Source organism: Acanthopagrus latus, chromosome 2 (genome assembly GCF_904848185.1).
Source record: "Acanthopagrus latus isolate v.2019 chromosome 2, fAcaLat1.1, whole genome shotgun sequence".
Lineage (NCBI taxonomy): Eukaryota > Metazoa > Chordata > Actinopteri > Spariformes > Sparidae > Acanthopagrus > Acanthopagrus latus.
Window position 1 is genome coordinate 19,420,790 of NC_051040.1, and position 18,614 is coordinate 19,439,403.

General features: G+C 41.2%; 1 protein-coding gene across 1 annotated transcript; it reads right to left on the bottom strand.

The window, feature by feature from the left end:
* Window positions 1–2,452: 2,452 nt before the first annotated feature.
* scn4ba (sodium channel, voltage-gated, type IV, beta a) lies at window positions 2,453–17,911 on the bottom strand. The gene is made up of 5 exons (XM_037087263.1): window positions 17,146–17,911; window positions 5,908–6,071; window positions 5,545–5,764; window positions 5,213–5,342; window positions 2,453–3,942 (listed from the first exon to the last, which is right to left on the bottom strand). Exons 1-5 carry the CDS (start codon window positions 17,237–17,239, stop codon window positions 3,849–3,851), a joined length of 702 nt encoding a protein of 233 aa, XP_036943158.1. The 5' UTR covers window positions 17,240–17,911; the 3' UTR covers window positions 2,453–3,848.
* Window positions 17,912–18,614: the final 703 nt, after the last annotated feature.

The window sequence follows — 18,614 nt, forward strand, 5'->3', positions numbered from 1 at the left end:
CCCCTACAGGAAGACTTTGGATGTTCGTATGTACCCTCTTTACAGATAGATCTGCACACAGCAAGGAAGAAAGTGTGTGTCTGTGTGTGTGTGTGTATGTGTAATGCTTCCTTTACCCATAACATTCAGTTTTACAGCACGACAAGAAAACTGCATCCCTCCTAACATTGCACAATCAGTAACAATGTTAGTAGATAACGCAGTTTTCCAAAGCAGATAAATCTGTCTAATGTAGATACATGAATCTTATGTCCATGCATTAGTCCAACTGAGATACATTAGTACAGTGTAGATACATACATTAGTACAATGAGCAGTGCCTTGGACACAAAGAGTTGCCATCATAGCCAGTCCAGACACATCTATAAAGTGCCTTATAACAGGTTATTGCATAATCTGATGTCCGTCTTATTGCTTCCATTGAAAGCAAAAAGGGAAATGCACTCTAGTAATAGAGAGCAGCAGGCTGACAGTGAACAGTTAAAAAAATTAAAGTAAAATCTCACCCCAGAGCTTTTGTTCCAGTGAGACAACACATAGTCAGACAATGATAGAAACCATTTGGACACAATGCTGTTCACAATCAAACGTGACAAACACAATGTGAAAATGTTGTTTGCTGTTAAAGGTGCACTATGTGGTTTTAGGGAAGAGATTTTAATGAGAAGAGAAAGATCTTCATTGTCTGATTATTTTTTTTTAAAGCTAAACAAACTAAATGAAAACAAACTATTTTTGTTTTCATGACTGAATAAGCTGAATAAACAAACTGACCTTAAAGGACAACTCAGTTTCATATTGTTTAACTTTGTTTATATGTGGCGGACCCGGCCATTATTACCACTATTATTACCTCATTGATATCATAAATATTAAACTTCGTAGTTTGAATTTCTTCTCCAAACAACACAGTGCCCCTTTAAACCTCATAACACATCATAAAATATCCATGACTTTGAGGTCACTACCACAGTTTCCTGTTTTGCGCACCCACTCTGAGCTGTGGTAAAGTGCTGAATTGTTTGTATGCAAGGCCAGTGCACTACTCGCTGGTATCAAGGCGGCTCTTAGTATGTGACTACACATGTAGGCGACGAGTACGTGTGTGCGTATGTCTGTGTGTAGCTTTTGCCCGTCCTAAGTATTCCAGCTATGTGTGAGGGTGCGGCAGGTCGCGTCTGCCAGCTTCACACAAGCGACCTCTCGTACTGAGAGTCGCACACAGAGCAGGGTTTCTGGTTTCCGATGGCATCTTAGCACTAAGGTCATCCACACTGATGAATCACAAGAAGTGGTGACATTCTAAAAGATGTTGTTCTTTTTCTTGTTTTCTTTGCTTAAACAGAATGTGATTACTTCTAAAATGTTGTTGTCTATACATTATACTGTTTTAATTATGTAATTATGTAATAATAACAGTTTTTCATTTTCTTACTCCCAGCTCCCGCCAAACTTGTGATTTCATGTCAACCCCGGCTTTTTAGTCAAAACAGCAAAAGATGTAGTGCTGAGACACCTGTACTTAGAAACCCAACTCAAACACCTTCTTATATCTTGCCAACAATCTTTAGATACAGTCACGGCGAGTAGTTGTTGGCTGATCTGCACTTTAAAACTGAGCGAAACACTGGGTGGCAAAGGTTGGCAAAGCAAACTGAACTGCTTGCCTATTGGGGCATTAACACATTCACTTGATAATAGCATTGGCATATTGAATATCATGTTTCTAATGAATTAAAATAAACTTTCTAGACTATATTTGTATTTTACATCTATTCCCTGACAGGAGTCTTTACATTCTTTTTGCAGTGATCTGTCCCAGAGCTGTGCTTCCTGCATTACTGAGTCGGTATCAATGGACCTATTTGGGCTATCACAACACATAGACACATTTTGGGCTATCACAACACGTAGATACATTTCTGTGAAAGTGTTTTCTCATGGTGATCCAGTTAGAGCCTGCAAACAATTGTGGAAATGTGGAAGTTAATTGGTATCCGGAGATTTGCAAGCAGCGTGTTGCTCTTTCCACTTCCAGTATATCTTGCTGATGTGCCACTGATTGAAATGCCAGCTTCTTAAACTTCTACTAGCCAAGTTGTAAATTTTGAGGTACTGAAATGCTTTTGAATGAATCCAAAATGTCTTCCACCCTTTCTTGCTCATAAAATACCTGCAGGCTATTACTCGAAGGGTCACCTTTTCAATCAACCCGACCGGGTTAAGGAGGTAAAAGCAAAAGTTGTAGCCGTGTTGGGAGGTCCTTATCAAGCACTGATAGAGTTTAAGTCCATTGAAGTCGATGTGAAGGGTTAAATGGGACCATACAGAGACACACAGACATGTTCCTGTACTGTGGTGCTAGACAACATATACTTATATGAAGTTATATAAAATGCGCACATGCTAAAAATGCATTGGTTATTTGTTAGAAGCAGCATGATTAAGTTCATTCCTTTCTATGGGGAGCCGGGTAGTCTGGGGATTGTCTTTGATGAGGGTTAGGGTTGGTTATTTTTTTCATTTTTTTTTTATTTTTTTTTATTTCATTTTTGTGTTTTTATCCTCCCACCAACAGAGGGAGCAGAAGCAGAACAGGCACCTGTGTTTCATCTAAAGCAAAATAATAAAACCTGTGCAGAACTGGATCCCTCAGTCACCCAAGGAGGCCCAGTTGTCAGCCTCAGCCAGCTGGTAGTCGACCAAAATCTGCCATAATCGTTAATGAAGCAAAACACCCCAGCAGTGCAGTCAAACCTGGACCCAACAGTAAACATTTAAGTTGAGGTTCAGGCTGGCAGTAGTTAAGGTTGATGGTTAGATCAGGACTGAAAGACCTCATGCAAACCAACATATGGTTTGCCAGATACTCACAAAACGAGTATGCAGTATTTAAACGTGTTCAATCAGTACTAAAACCTGATCCGTTCAATGTCAAAATGACATTTTACAAGCAAAGCATTTAAAAATGTGTAATTTCAGGATTTAATTAGGATGAGTTTTAGTAGACCATGACTGAACAATGTTGGCCTTCATTTGTAAACAAAACTCTTGTTGAATGGTCCTCTGGTTTGTGTTTACGGGTGGTGAAATGTCAGGTGAGACATTAGAGAGAAGCATCTCAGCAGTTTTGTGCTGTTCTTCAGTTCATATGGCAGTTCAGAGATTGTGGTATCAAAGAGTGTGTTCCCAACGGGTTTGTTTGGGTCCAAGTTTGACTCAGAGTTGTGGATTACATTAGAGCCCCATGGAATCCAAAAGCGAGGAATCAAATGTACCTGTAGCTTGTCAACTCAGACTGTAGACCAAGACTGTATTCTGGCAGTTGAATATTATAAACTTGGTCTATGAATAAAGAACTTCAAACTTCGATCCGCTTTGTGCAAAGTGATCAAAATAGTTATCCATAGTTGTATTAGCACATGGTCATAGAGGGTAAAAAAAAAAAAAAAAAGACGTAATTTCTTTGAAGATGTAACCTAAAGAGGAGAATGTCAACAAGGGTATGTAACCCACAAGTACGTATAATTGTTGGCGGAGACAGTTTACTCGAGGCTCTACTGTAGAGACAGTGTTCGGGTCCAGTAAGATGTGGAGCAGACTTCGACAACAGAGGCCGTACGCTGCGTTACAAACGGGCTCCCGTGGTGGGTGAGAGAGTGATCCAGGCCTGTGCGCGCCACACCTCCAAAATCTCAAGCATGATTTAAAATAGACATTTACATGTTGTATTAGTTAGCCACTAGTAAGGTAAAACAGTCCATTGATAACAGCATTTCCTCTCAGCGTGTACATTTGTCTAACATATATACAAACATACAGACATACTTTTTTTTTTTCAATTTTGCTCATGCCTTTGGTGTCCCTTTGTTGTCGGCTTTGGCTCCTGAAAGTCCATTTTCTGTGTTGTCGTTCCCTGAGGAGCTCACCAGGCACTCTTTACTGCAGGAGACAGGGAAAAAAAACAAAGGTGAAGATGTAGACTCATGGAGGGAGGCACATGGGAGTGATAATGGCTATATAAATGTATACTGTAGGGATTCTGTATAGCCCAACTCTCACAGCCCGAAATAATAATTATGTACACAACTTGGAAATATGTAATACAGAATTTACTTTAGACACATATCAAAGTTAATTAAAAGGTCAGAAGAAGTCATTAGAAAAACAACTTGATAACTTGATGCCTCTTGCCACTCTCTGTGTTTATACTTAGTATCATATTTCATAAATAGATGTCTGCCTTGCAACTCACTACTGACACAACAATTGCGATTAATGTGAAAAGACAAAGAATTGTGCCATTTGTTTTTCGTTTTCTGTCAGACGGGAAGCTTTCTGTGTTGCTGTCTGTATGATCTGATGTTGTCATGTTGATTATCATTCCTACAATGTCATAATAAATAAAGCTCCAGGACCATCATTCCCACCGACCAATGATTTTTTTTTCTTTTTTTTTTCTGATGTCACAGCTTTGTGACTAGAGAAATGGACTGGAAGAATATTACCCTTTCAGAAATTGGGTAAACATTTTGAAAGGGCATATTTTAACCCTTCTTTTCCTAAACCTAACTAAGTATTTTTGTTTATTGTTTCTTGCTTTGATTAATTTTGCACCGCAATATGAAATAAGCCCTGTTTCTTATCAGGTACAGTCATACTGAGCAACCACTGTCACTTCCAGCAGAATCAAATCATGACGTTTAGATCACGTCACCTGTGGTACCAGTACTGAAGGTCAGGTGATATGCTCTCTCTAACCTCACGCTTTAAAATTTCCCAGTATACAAAAAAAAACAAAAAAACAATTACCCGGCTTGATGATGCATGTCTGAGTTTACTTTCACATTATCCTAAAAAACAGCTCAATGCACAGCGTCCCCGGAAAATGCATATGTTTATGGCCCCAAAAAAAGTATATGCAAGTAACATGGTGACAGAAGGTGACAAAAGTCTGAGGTTGAATAACGGAAACTGATGTACTGCGGGGGCTGTTTCCGTCATTTTCTGGGTAATGCTCTGTAGCACTGTTGTGTGTTAACAATCTTATCGCCATCACAATGGATAGTCTAGTCTGGTGAAAAAGTAATGGAGCTATACCACATCCAGGTAGCAAGTAACACGTTCGAGAGTCTATAAATGAACTTTATGTGTATTTCTGTTGAATTGCCCTCAATGTCATGTCTTATAAGCATTTCAGGGATCTACTTACTTCTTCTCATCATCCTTCAGCAGGAAGTGAACAACCAAGGCCTTTATCACCATGACAAAGATAACTAAGCCAATGACTCCACCCACCACTGAGACAATGATTGTTGTCAACGTGTTGTCAATCTCCTTCACTGAAAAGAGGGAGAGAGAGGAAGACATTGTGAGGGAGGATGATGGAAACCATGCAGAGGGAGAGGGAGATGAGACACCAGCAGTGAGATTCATTTTTTTTAATTGGCTGAGGGTACAAGCTGGTCAATAGCAGGTACACGGTAAAGTTAGGATTTTTTTTTGTGTTCCAGCTCAACATAAGCGTGTGTGTGTGTCACATACTTTGGTCCACCACTAGCAGAGTGAAAGTAGCACTGTGGTTGCGGTTCTTCTCTTTCGGGTTCCTGGCGAAACAGATGTACTGTCCCTCGTCTTCAAAGGTGATGTTCCACAGCAGGATGGAGATGTTGTTGCTCTTGGAGGAGCCGACAAAGTCCACACGCTCGTGGTACACCTGGACCCTAGGCTCCACGCCCTCAGAGGGAATCACCGCATCACAAAGCTACACACACACACACACACACACACACACACACATAAGAATAAGAAGAAATAAAAAGAGATTCAAAGTCAGGTGTACAGTGTGTCTATGTTTCCCATGCTTGCCTGTATATGTGTATGTGTGTTTGTGTGTGCACACTGTACTTTGAGCATTGTTCCATTGTCGTTATAGTGCCAGTTGAAGTAGAGGTTTCTGATGCCGATGCAGGAGGAGTAGGTGCAGGGCAGCAGGACTGTGGAGCCATTCATTGCTTCAATTGTTGACACTTTACCTGTAGAGACCTCCAGTCCGCCAACACTCCATACACCTGAAGCAAGGGAGAAAGCATAGTGGTAAGAGAAAATGAGATACATACAGTGAGATACAATGAGATACAAAAACATACATTCTAGTTAGAAGTCGATGGGCAGGGCTCAGCAGTAGTTGTTGCTGTTTTCTATCCCTGGTTACCTGGAGGACAGGGACAATGATTCATTGGGATCGGAGGAATCAGATGGAGTGGCAAGGCTGTCTGGGCAAGGCTGGAGAACAGAACTCTATATGGCTGTGCAACATGCACAGAAAGACGAGACAGGAAAAAAAAAAGAGCTTGGCCACCACTTTTAAAAGTTAGTGTTGATCCCTGTCAGGTCAATTATAGTTCAGGTTACATTGCTTTTTAAATCCACTTTAGGGCAAAAATGACAAGGGATAAAGTAATGTTTGTGTGCTGGCATGATGGCCTGGGATTACAGTAAAAGATGAGTGCAGCTGATGAGTAATGGCATTACTAAGTTAAGTAGCTTATATATTGTAAGCAGAGCTTGTGAAATTCCTGTCCTCCACAACTCCACTTTTATTTTTTAATGGTATGAATGAGAGATTATGTTTTTGTTTCAGTTTTGAGGAGCTGTTTCCCATGATCTTTTAAGTGATTGAATTTTTTGAGCATCAAACTCAATTTATCTAAGATGATGTTTCCATATTCAATGCTGCAATGTTGAGAGATGGCCTCCAACTCAACTCACTAAAAATGCTTTATTGAAGTTGCGGTTATATAAATTCTACCAACATGTTTCATATGTATGTATATAACATAAGTATACAGACACAACTAGAAGCTGTTGCACAGTTAATCGTGAAATGAAAAAGGTGCCTTTGTCAAGACAAAACTAAGTAAGTGTCTGGTGACTTCATAAAACATTTGATGGTGTAAACTGAGAGCCGGCTGCTGTTGCTTTTTACAAATCTCCACTTGATCCAGCAAAAGAGGTCGTTTGCCTGCTGTGAGGCACTGGTCAAGTTTTCTGTTCTGGCCTGGATAGAGCATCAGTTCTGTTTATGTGATATTGAAGCACTGTGAAAAATAAAAAGCGACGCAATATGTTATTCCCCTTTTCCAGGAAATCCTCCCCCTCCTTAAGTCGGTCTGTACAGTCCCATTGTGATTACACAGTTCCAGCGATTGTAGAGAGGGGCCAAGCAGAGGGGACATCCAAAGATCATGTTGAGAACAAACTGTAACTGGATTTTGGGGGGATCTGAAGAATGTAACCCCATGGGCTGAATGGGTATTTGTCTTCTGATGGTCAGTGTGTCTACAGCTTACAATGTGCACACACGTACTTTTTACCCTAATATACTGTTTGCGGCATATTATGTAGACAGTATATCCACTTTTAAAATATGATCTTATGAGTCTTAGAAACTTTATCCATATTAAAGAGGTCATACTGGTTTTAATTTGACGACTCAAATAAAGAATTTCCATGGTCCTGCAGTCTTTACAGGGCAACTCCACCAATTTTACACATTAAAGAGTGTTTGCAGGGGAGCACTACTGCAATAGCAAAACAAAGTGTTGTGGCTTCAGAAGAAGCTTGACTCAATCTGATAAACTGCCTCCAGTGATGTCGATCTGTGGCTAAACTGCATTGTGGGTTATACAGGAGAATGTTCTGCAAAACATTTAGATGGTCAAGCATTTCGCTTCTATAATGCCATTGGAGTCATGATGGGCAGTTTAAAAACAAATGATCAAAGCAGAACCAGGGACATCACCTTTTTTATTATTTGCATTTCCACCTACATTACCCACAATGCAACTTGGACACAGCTTCCTCTGGAGCCATTACAGTTCTTTTTCACATAATGGCATTACTAAGTTAAGTAGCTTATATATTGTAAGCAGAGCTTGTGAAATTCCTGTCCTCCACAACTCCACTTTTATTTTTTAATGGTATGAATGAGAGATTATGTTTTTGTTTCAGTTTTGAGGAGCTGTTTCCCATGATCTTTTAAGTGATTGAATGTTTTGAGCATCAAACTCAATTTATCTAAGATGATGTTTCCATATTCAATGCTGCAATGTTGAGGGATGGCCTCCAACTCAACTCACTAAAAATGCTTTATTGAAGTTGCGGTTATATAAATTCTACCAACATGTTTCATATGTATGTATATAACATAAGTATACAGACACAACTAGAAGCTGTTGCACAGTTAATCGTGAAATGAAAAAGGTGCCTTTGTCAAGACAAAACTAAGTAAGTGTCTGGTGACTTCATAAAACATTTGATGGTGTAAACTGAGAGCCGGCTGCTGTTGCTTTTTACAAATCTCCACTTGATCCAGCAAAAGAGGTCGTTTGCCTGCTGTGAGGCACTGGTCAAGTTTTCTGTTCTGGCCTGGATAGAGCATCAGTTCTGTTTATGTGATATTGAAGCACTGTGAAAAATAAAAAGTGGCGCAATATGTTATTCCCCTTTTCCAGGAAATCCTCCCCCTCCTTAAGTCTGTCTGTACAGTCCCATTGTGATTACACAGTTCCAGCGATTGTAGAGAGGGGCCAAGCAGAGGGGACATCCAAAGATCATGTTGAGAACAAACTGTAACTGGATTTTGGGGGGATCTGAAGAATGTAACCCCATGGGCTGAATGGGTATTTGTCTTCTGATGGTCAGTGTGTCTACAGCTTACAATGTGCACACACGTACTTTTTACCCCAATATACTGTTTGCGGCATATTATGTAGACAGTATATCCACTTTTAAAATATGATCTTATGAGTCTTAGAAACTTTATCCATATTAAAGAGGTCATACCACCAATTTTACACATTAAAGAGTGTTTGCAGGGGAGCACTACTGCAATAGCAAAACAAAGTAGTATCAAAGCTGTTGTGGCTTCAGAAGAAGCTTGACTCAATCTGATAAACTGCCTCCAGTGATGTCGATCTGTGGCTAAACTGCATTGTGGGTTATACAGGAGAATGTTCTGCAAAACATTTAGATGGTCAAGCATTTCGCTTCTATAATGCCATTGGAGTCATGATGGGCAGTTTAAAAACAAATGATCAAAGCAGAACCAGGGACATCACCTTTTTTATTATTTGCATTTCCACCTACATTACCCACAATGCAACTTGGACACAGCTTCCTCTGGAGCCATTACAGTTCTTTTTCACATATGCAGTAGTACCAAGACCTGTACACATACTTTGATGTGTAAATTGGTAAACTTACCCTTTACACCCAAGTAAGGAACAATTTAAGTCAAGTTTGACTATATAGCCCAAATCAATTCACAATTTGTTTAAAGGGACTCTCAACAAACGATGACCTTTATCCTTAAGAAAAAGCTCCTCAAAACCCTTTATTGGGGGAAAAATTTAATAAACATCAGGAAGTGCAACCAAGTGAATTTACTGCTCCTGAAGGCACATCGAGAAAGGTGACCAGACTTTTTGAAAGACTGATGAGTAACAGACAGTCGTGGTTGACCTATTAAAGAGTTTGGCAGATTCATTGGCTTCCACCTGTCATGTGGGGACATACAGTACATTATCATTTTGCATGGTAATCTCCATACACAAATTCAGGGTAAAGTTATTGTGTCTGTGAGATGATTTATATTCAACTGAAAGTTGACTTTGTGTAGGCAAGCTTTGTTCGTAAATTGATGCATGCATGACAAGGTTATTGGTTATAATATAGAATTATTAATGGATCAGGCTGAAGATAACTGCTGCTCATCCAACAAGGTTTTCCTGCTCCAAAACCAGTGTTATGATAATGGCCTTTAAAAATCCATTGTTGGCCGACCTCTAACTAACTGGAAATGATCGACATGCCGTGGGACCAATCCAACGGACGCGAAAGGTTCCAAATAAATACATAAAAATCGATTCAGTCTATTACACAATATAACCGGTGTCCTGTGACATTGTTGCGGCTGCTGAAAACATGTGCTAACTTTTTTTCCATCTCCAAAAGAGAAAGCTCATCTCACATTGGTATTGGGTCTTGCCGGGTGGGTTATGCTGGTTATGTCACGTTGGGTTACGTTGGACAGCTGGTGTAATTCTCAGATTGTTGCTCTGGTGTCTCTCATACACTTGGGGACTATTTATAACTGCTCCTCTCCACACTGACATGCTCAGGATCACATTGCACTTGGACATGGTGCAAACAGAGTTGGACTTAATATCTATTTCAGAATTTCACACTGCCTGCTTTGAGCTCTGTGAGGACATCCGTATTAATAACACACTAAAATACTGGGGTCCCTCTGGTCATTTTGGATAAAATCGCTGTTTTGCACATTGGGTGTTGAATGATCTGGACACACTGTAATCAGTTCGGGCCACTCACTTTGAGGGTGGTATTTTAAGGTTTGCTCTGTTTTGTTATTTTTTGGCACTGAGAATCTACATTGGCAATCTAAAATGCAGCTTCTGTGGATATAAAAATAATAAGAACAATTTAAGGAAATTACAGTGTCATAACCATTCCAGCCTCATCTATCTGCATGCAAACTACACAACTTTACAATTTCAAACTATATACAAAACATAAGCCAAAGTCAAAGTACAATACATCAACGCCAACCTCTACTTGGACTTTCTCAGTTTTTATAGTGAATCACCTGACATTCTTTATGCATGGTATTTAATTGAATGTCAAAGTCTGAAGTTTTGTTACTGGTATGCAGATTTAAGTGACGATAGTGACTAACAGTGTGGGAAAAAAGAAAAGATTTACTATAAATGTATCAATGAAAAAGACATATTTTGTCATCTAAAAAAATGCCATGTAAAACATGCTAGCATCACATATCTCTTGTAATGTTTTTTAAACCATATGCCATATGTGCCAGAGCAAAAATCGGACAAACTGAGAGTTCAAAATGACCCAGTCCCAATTTACTGCAGTGTAGAAGCTTTGTGTGCTGTTCAATCGACATAAAAGTCTTGATCAGTCATTGGGCGAGGATGATAAATACAGTGTGACCACATCACAGCAACCAGATTTTTCATTAGTGTTTTTCCCTTCTTCCTCGTCTTGTGTTTTCAATATATCGCTTAAGCCCACTAGTGCTGAACTGTGATTTTCAGGCTTCTCTCAGATTACGACAAAAACAAGTGTGTGTCAAACACACACACACAAATCCAACTTATTACCTCTCACTAATTCAGTACTTTTGTTTTTTGTAATCATCATGGCAACAGCAATCAAAGCAATTAAGTCTGCTGTGTGTCAGCTCTATCAAGTATCAATGTTCAACAGAAAAACTAACTTTACAGGTAGCTCCAAGACTATAGGGTCAAGCATAACTGCTAACTGGTGCACACCATCCTCTGCTGTAGCCATCTCTGGCTGCAGCAACTAGCTGCCATTAGCAAGCAGCTCAGTTAGCCATGACGCTAAATTTCCCTTTCAGCTGATGGCAGTCATCTTGCAGAGCAACCTCAGATGACTGCGGTAGTTACTGCAATCAAACTGGGCTCAGTCGGCCAGTGAACACAGCCTCTGAGACTGACAGATGCTAGATTGAAGACAGTGGAGACAGTACAGAGGTGATTTACACCGGCTCTGACCAAGGATGCAAAGACACAGCAGGAAAGGCATGCAGCGTGACAGGAGAGAAAGAAAGTTGGCCACCCGAAGCGGTCAGAAAAGACGTGGAGAGCTGAAATATTCTCGCATCTTATTGTGTCAGTTGAGTATTCATTTAAACCAAACCAGAGGTGATTATGGAAAGACATATTGAGACTGTTTACTGGGTGTTAACTTGTTTATGTTGAGTTTGAAGGAGGTGTGTTTTATGATGGCATTAAACTCGTCTCAGTTCGTTAAAATAGAGAAACTTGAATTCAGACAGTTGGAGGGCTATCAGATTATCGCCTCTTGATGAACAATCTGAAAATATGAGACAGGACGGACCGCAGTTAGCTGGTTAGCATGCTAACTTCAGTGAATATCTGAAGTACAGAGGCGTTTTTGTGACATAATGTCAGCCCTGCTGTCTCCTCATACTCTGTTGATAAGAGGCTGTCAAGTTGATGTGGCAGTAAAGAGTTCAATCTCTATATGTTGCATTAAACGTACAGCATTATTTCAGTGTGTGTGCTTTGGTTATTCTTCTTTTTTGGAATTTGCTCTTTTGTCTTCTCTGTCTCGGCCCTTTCCTCTTGTCTTCTAACATCCGATATATTTTTACCTCTCGTCTGTAGTCATCTTGACTCGTCTCTTCTGCTTGCAGCAGCGACTTGGACCATTTGGGTTCTCCTTGTTCTTGTCTGTTTCTGGTTTGACTCTCTTTTAATGGGCTCTTACTATTCTTTCTTTCTTTTTTTTTTTTTACAGAATCGGGCACGTTGTTTGTCTCTCACTCCACCTTTTTTTTCTTTCTCAATCCTTCTGTCTCACTTGATCTCAGAACTTATTCCTCTGGGACCCTATAACTAAATAAGAAAAGGAGAGCTGTGAGGAGCTGGCCTGTGTATGTTTAGTTATTTTGGCGATGGAATCAATGGCACCTGTCAGGTTTAAAATGATTCCTGTTGCTGACTAAGTGCTTTTTAAACCGTTAAGTTCATTAATAAATAATATCATGCCTTCTATCAACAAATGCTGGTACAATGTCATTAAGCAAGGTTTGTGACCAAGCGGGAATAATAATGGAAAACAAAACATTAGAGAACCAGCCCTCTGCACGGCATATGCATCATGTCAGTCCACACTGACAGCATGATGATGTTTGACATATCTGACAGAAGTGTTCCCCTTTTTGTGCCTGGAAATAGATTCCACACCTCCCTCATTTTACACCTCTGCTCTCTACTATCTTTTTTCTCTCCACCCCCTTCCTCTTCTCTACTCTTCCTCTGTCTTTACAGTTTGTCCTGACAACACCCACAGACTTGCATATCATAGTAATTCACTATGCTAGTAGTCATGTATGTGTGTACATGAGTAATAGGCTGGAATGTATGATATTTTTAGCTACACTATCAAATATCCCTTTGTTCCATTTGGGAAACATCAATATCTGAACCACTGATGGGAGGAAAAGCAACTAACCGTGTGTGTCCTTGGTTGACTGTCAAGGTGAGAGTTTTTTATTTCTTTATTTCTAAGTAGGCCAGAGACTGAAGGGTTAATGTATTTCCGAGTGAACCCATAGAGAACTGACCGAGGACACTGTTACCTCTACGAGAAAGAAAGAGAAGAGGAAGAGGAGGAGGAGGGAGAGAGGGGTGAGAGAAGGGAGGGACTGGGTAGGGAAGAGAGAGATGAATGGGGGCAGCAGGAGTAATGAAAGAGGTAAAGTGTGCTGAAAGTGATTGAAGGGGTCACAAGGGATGGAGGGGAAGAGGTGAGGGGAGTGAGATGTCGTCCTCTCCAAGGTGAATGACTGACAGCAGGGCAGAGAATTACAACAGCAGCTAAGTAACTCTATCAGCGGCGGCTGAGGTGGGGGACATGTTTACTCTGCTGCATGTACACATATGGATACACAATTATGTAACGCGATACGCAGACAAGTGACAACATGTGGTGTAATTATCACATTTAAATGACGTCTACTAATGATATTTTACTGGTGATTGCTCTGTTATAACCTGGGCTACCTTGAATTGAAACGCCTTACGAAGACGTGTTACATGATCCCTTATGTTAACATATGCCGTAGATCTTATAAAAGTGGTTTAATGCGGGGTTAGTCTGACTCACGTATAAAATGTTCCACCAAAACAACTTCACCACAACACAGGGACACCGATGCTTTATCATGGACTCCGCGCCACCCAAGATGACTGTGATTGTTTAAATGAAATACAAACTAGCCAGAGCGTCTTTTTCCCCCAGTAACAGACTGATAATGGTTGCAGCTAGACCTTTCTTAAGTGCTCGCCACCCAGTCGCCAGGATATATTAGCAGTCCACATCTCTGCAAACAACAGTGATGTCCAAGGTTGACATGTGTACCAAAAGTGGTGTATCACATTGACGTTATGTGCTTAATAGCCACCTGCCACAGCAGGAAAGGGAGGGGAGGGTTTGTGGCAAATTATTACAGCCAACAAGGCCACTAAATGGATGGCTGGAGTTCATGTCACATTTATGGATATTTTCAAGGACAGCTGGAGACATCTCCACCTGTTTTTGTGGTCTCCGAAACAGGTTTTTTAAACCAAAACATGATGCATCCGCACAAACCATTCCGAGGTTTAATCAAAAGTTTTTCTGTGTCTGCATATCTCTCTACTATTCTTTGGATTACATTTCTTTGTTTTTCTGAGCAGCATATTTGATCCATGAAGTAGTCTTGTTTGTGGTCCTGCTGTAATGAGTGGTAACTCTACATGTGAATAATCAGCACTATATTTCAATCCAAAGGACATACATTTTGTTTTTGGATTGTACACCCTGATAGCAAATTGCTGTTGTGTTCAACATATCAAATCTCTGATTTTCATAAAATGATGTACAGTATATGCTCAGTGAAGTAGGGAGACAGGACTTCCTATCCTCAGGTACTCATCTATTTTCCCTTTCTTAAGCGCTGGCGTGTTTGTGGTTAGGGCTTTTTGTTTCATTTGTGTTTTTCATGGCTTTATTTCCTTTTTTGAAAGGGTCGGTTGTGTTTTGACAAAGATTAGCCAGTTAGGAAATAAAGAAGTGACGCAGCTGTGTGTTTTTATGCAGGCATGAAAGTTGCGTATATGTGCATATTGAAATAACGATATAACCACATGTTGTCTGAGATAGAAAACAATCTTAAGTGTTGTAATATTGGAGAATGGAGAATGGACAATGGACAGCACTGCCACATATGAGAAGAGGGATCCTGGGAGTAGGTATCCTGTAAAACACTGTCAACACATTAACTTTCAGGTGGCCTGTGAGGCACAAAAGTCCACATTACTACACCGGGTGGGGACATCATTTAACTTGTGGGTGACAAAACTACGTTTAAAACAAGATTGTCTCATCTTCTGTCAGACGCAGCAGAATTCACTATACCTTGAAGAAATTGAAGAACAAAATGAAATAGGTGACCTACTAATTACAACACTAAATATCCCAAGGGTGAAGCAACACAAATAATGACACAGACTGGTATCCAACTCTACACTATAGTAACCCATATAACCGAAGCCAACGTAATGTTCAAGACATTATGGTGGTAAAATTTGTGGCTTTTGATTTGATGAAGCAGGGTTACTGAGTTTCTTAGATATGTGTTCTTTAATAGATCACATACAAACTTTTCTCAAACAAGTCTGGGTAAGTCTGACAGGAACAGACGTTGTGGTTTATATTACGGTGTAGAATGACAAGCATGGCCATTACCATTAATGATTCTAGTTTATGGACATTTTCCAATGCTTATAAGGTAAGCATAGTCTGAAATTGTGCATGACAGCCGATCCCTCACTTTGGCTGACTGAAACAACTATATATCCACATACAAATATGTATATAAAATAAGGTGATATATCCACATTGAAAAAAGCGTGTTCGTTACCTGACATTTTAGAACAAGTGCTACTAACATTTTGGTGTCATGGACTAGTGTCAAAATGTAGCAGGTAAAATGCCACATAAATGACAAGATGTTGTTCAGTTTGTCTCTTTTTTCAACAACTGTATCTGTGTGACTGCAAGCCTGTAATTTTGTCCTGGTTCTTGAACTATTATTTTGTTGTGAGCTTACATGTCAATCATTAATGTTTAATCTTAATAAATCTTGCCCCTTTCCCATGTCATGGTGACAGCAGTATCTACGAGCATTTAGTGTGTGCTAAGCTGAGGTCAGATTGGTCCTGCTGGGACCATTGTGAAGTAAAAAATGCCAGAAATGAGGGAATATTCCCCTCTGAAGAGGATCAGTCATCTGCTATGTGGGCATTATCCCAACCAAAGTGGAACACAAATGAGTTGTATGCAGCCAAGGTCATGATTTGTGGGGCATAACATTTGCCCCAATGCCTCAGTTGGACAACATAAACAGTGTGAATTTTACCAGTCACAGCAATAATATTTGTGGACCATTTACCTGGAAAAACTCCCAGGTAACAGAAAGACATAATGAATGTGAGAGTAGACAATTAAAGAGTGTAAACAACATATTTATGTCAAAGATTTGGGGGTGAAGAATGGACTTGATTACCAACATGATATGACTTATCATAAGTTGATAAAGTTCACCCACAGATGACAGTGAAATGAATTCCCCCACATAAACTCCTCCATCTTGTTTTTGTGCCCTATAGCTCAACTGTGTTGAGTTTCAAATAACGACAAACTAGGAGGAAATGTTGGGATGTGGGGGCACTATTGGGTGCTACAACAAAATCAGGGAGTGTTTGAGCAAAAGCTCAGATCACCACTGCATCACTACGTCACTACCAGTAATACTACCAGCACACACACACCCACACACACACCCACACACACACATACATATGGATATGAACATATGGATATGAACTGTCACTATTATCTTTATATGCTCAGAGATCCATAAGTTTCCCCACATTTGCCCCATTTTCCCTTGGAAATCCCACCGTTTTAAGTCCTCATTCAGCCCATCAGTCATCCAGCCTGATATTTAACATGCCCAAGTTGGGATCAGCGAGGGTTGGGTGTTATTGACCTTGATGCCCTCAGTACAGCAACAAGTAAACAATCACCTGTGACATCACTGTAAATTTTAGCCCTCAGGTGCGGAAAGAGACTCATGAGACAGGGGAGCTGAAGCGGTGCAAACAGAACAGCAGATGTTGGTGTGGACTATTAGTAAAAAAAAAATGTTTTTAAAAAGGTATGGATTTAGAGTGACAGCTGTGAACCACCCGTTCAGAGGGACGCTGAAAAACTGAAATAATGGGACTAAAAAAAAGGAAAAAAAAAAAAAGCAAGTGAGAGAGGGAAGGTTTTGATGGCATGGAAACAAGTTTAAATGTATAGAAAAAGAAGAAGGGTTCACCCAATCACAAGCTGGCGTGTAAGCGGAGGACAGAAGTACAGCATTCTGGTGAAATGTAGAAATATAGTGGAGGAGTGAGGGATGACAGGGCAGCTGAAGGCATAGAGAGTAGGATAACTCACCCAGCAGCAGTGCAACTGCCAGACCAGCATGAAGTAGATCCCCTGATCTTAGCCGACCAGAAACACTCGAACCGGAGCTGTCCACTGACGCCATGACACCAAGTCTGTCTGTCTGTCTGTCTGTCTTCTGCACCCGGTCTGGTCACTCCAAGCTATGCAAATGTGTGTGTGTGTGTTTGTCTTGTGTGTCTCTTGAGCAAGGCGGGACACTGAGCTGTGCAGCTGAGTCTCAAGTCCTGCTCCCAGTCCCTCCCTCTTCTCTTCTCTGCTCCTCTGCACTCTGTCCCAGGAATGAACAGAGGGTGGAAGCGCAAAGAGCGGAGGATAAAATTCCTTCAGGGAGCTCTCTCTCTCCCCCCACCCCCCCCCCACCCCCGACCAGTCCTTCTCTGCGCTGCGCTCTGGCAGCACAGGAGAGCAACGGGGTAAGATCAACTGAAAAATGCAGCAGCTGAATGAAGAGCTCTCTCCCTCTCACTCTTTCTTTCTCTCTCTCTCTCTCTCTCTCTTTCTGGCTCCCTCCTTGCTGTCCTCTGTCGCCTTCTCTTGTAAGACTAGGTGACGATTATCCAGCAAAGGAGAGTGCGAGGCAGGAGGCGGAGAGGTGCAGTGAGGCAGAGCGGCAGCGTCGTAGCAGACAGCTCCACTGCTCCAGCAGCAGCAGCAGCAACGGCCGGGGAATCAGGCTGGCCAACGAGCCCCACTGGGGGAGACATAGGCTAGCGGGGGTGGGCGGGTGGGTGGATGGATGGATGGGGGAGGAGGAGAGTACGCAAGAGGCACGGAGGGATGCTGGAGCGGAGCCAGCAGCCGAGGCGAGAGGAGCAAGGAAAGCGCGTGTCTCCCCGGCCGGCGCAGGGAGGAATGAGCAGGAGAGGTACTGCAGAGGTAGAGGTGACGGGAGAGTGAGAGAGAGAAGGAGGGGATAGAGTGAAGTGGGGAGGGGTGGGATGGCTGATAACTGCTGCCACATGCACGCACATGAACGGTAAAAAGGCTGAGTCAGCCTTACTCAAGAGGGTCTCTGAGTCGGATACGGGCTGGGTGCCTTTCACCCCACACCACAGACCACTGATATAACTCATCGTTTACTCCCGTGTCTGCTTTCGCGTGTCTCCCATTTCATGCTCTCTGGCTTTGCCTCCGATCTGGCAGGCTGATGCATTAGTAAGACGTGATCCACCAGTCTTCTATCAAATGACCCATGATTGATCTCTCTTCCCCTTTTCTGATTTTGTGTGTGGGAATAAATGCATACATCCTTTGAACTGGTTGATTTAATTGAAGATAACGTACTGGATTTACTCTTTTTTAGTTTGCTTTCTTTCGTAGATGATGTTGTAAGGCACTTGAAACGGCAGTATACTGCACAAGCACCACTTTTGTGCCTGGTACATTTGACTACAAACCAACAATCAGGGCTGCAGCTAACCCTAACACTAAGCCATTAGCAGTTCCTGAACATCTTC

Coding starts and splice junctions, on each gene's coding strand:
- scn4ba (XM_037087263.1), bottom strand. CDS start 17,239: ATGGCGTCAGTGGACAGCTCCGGTTCGAGTGTTTCTGGTCGGCTAAGA. Junction 5,343..5,544: donor TCTGCTAGTGGTGGACCAAA/GTATGTGACACA, acceptor CCCTCTTTTCAG/TGAAGGAGATTGACAACACG. Junction 3,943..5,212: donor CTGAAGGATGATGAGAAGAA/GTAAGTAGATCC, acceptor TGTCTCCTGCAG/TAAAGAGTGCCTGGTGAGCT.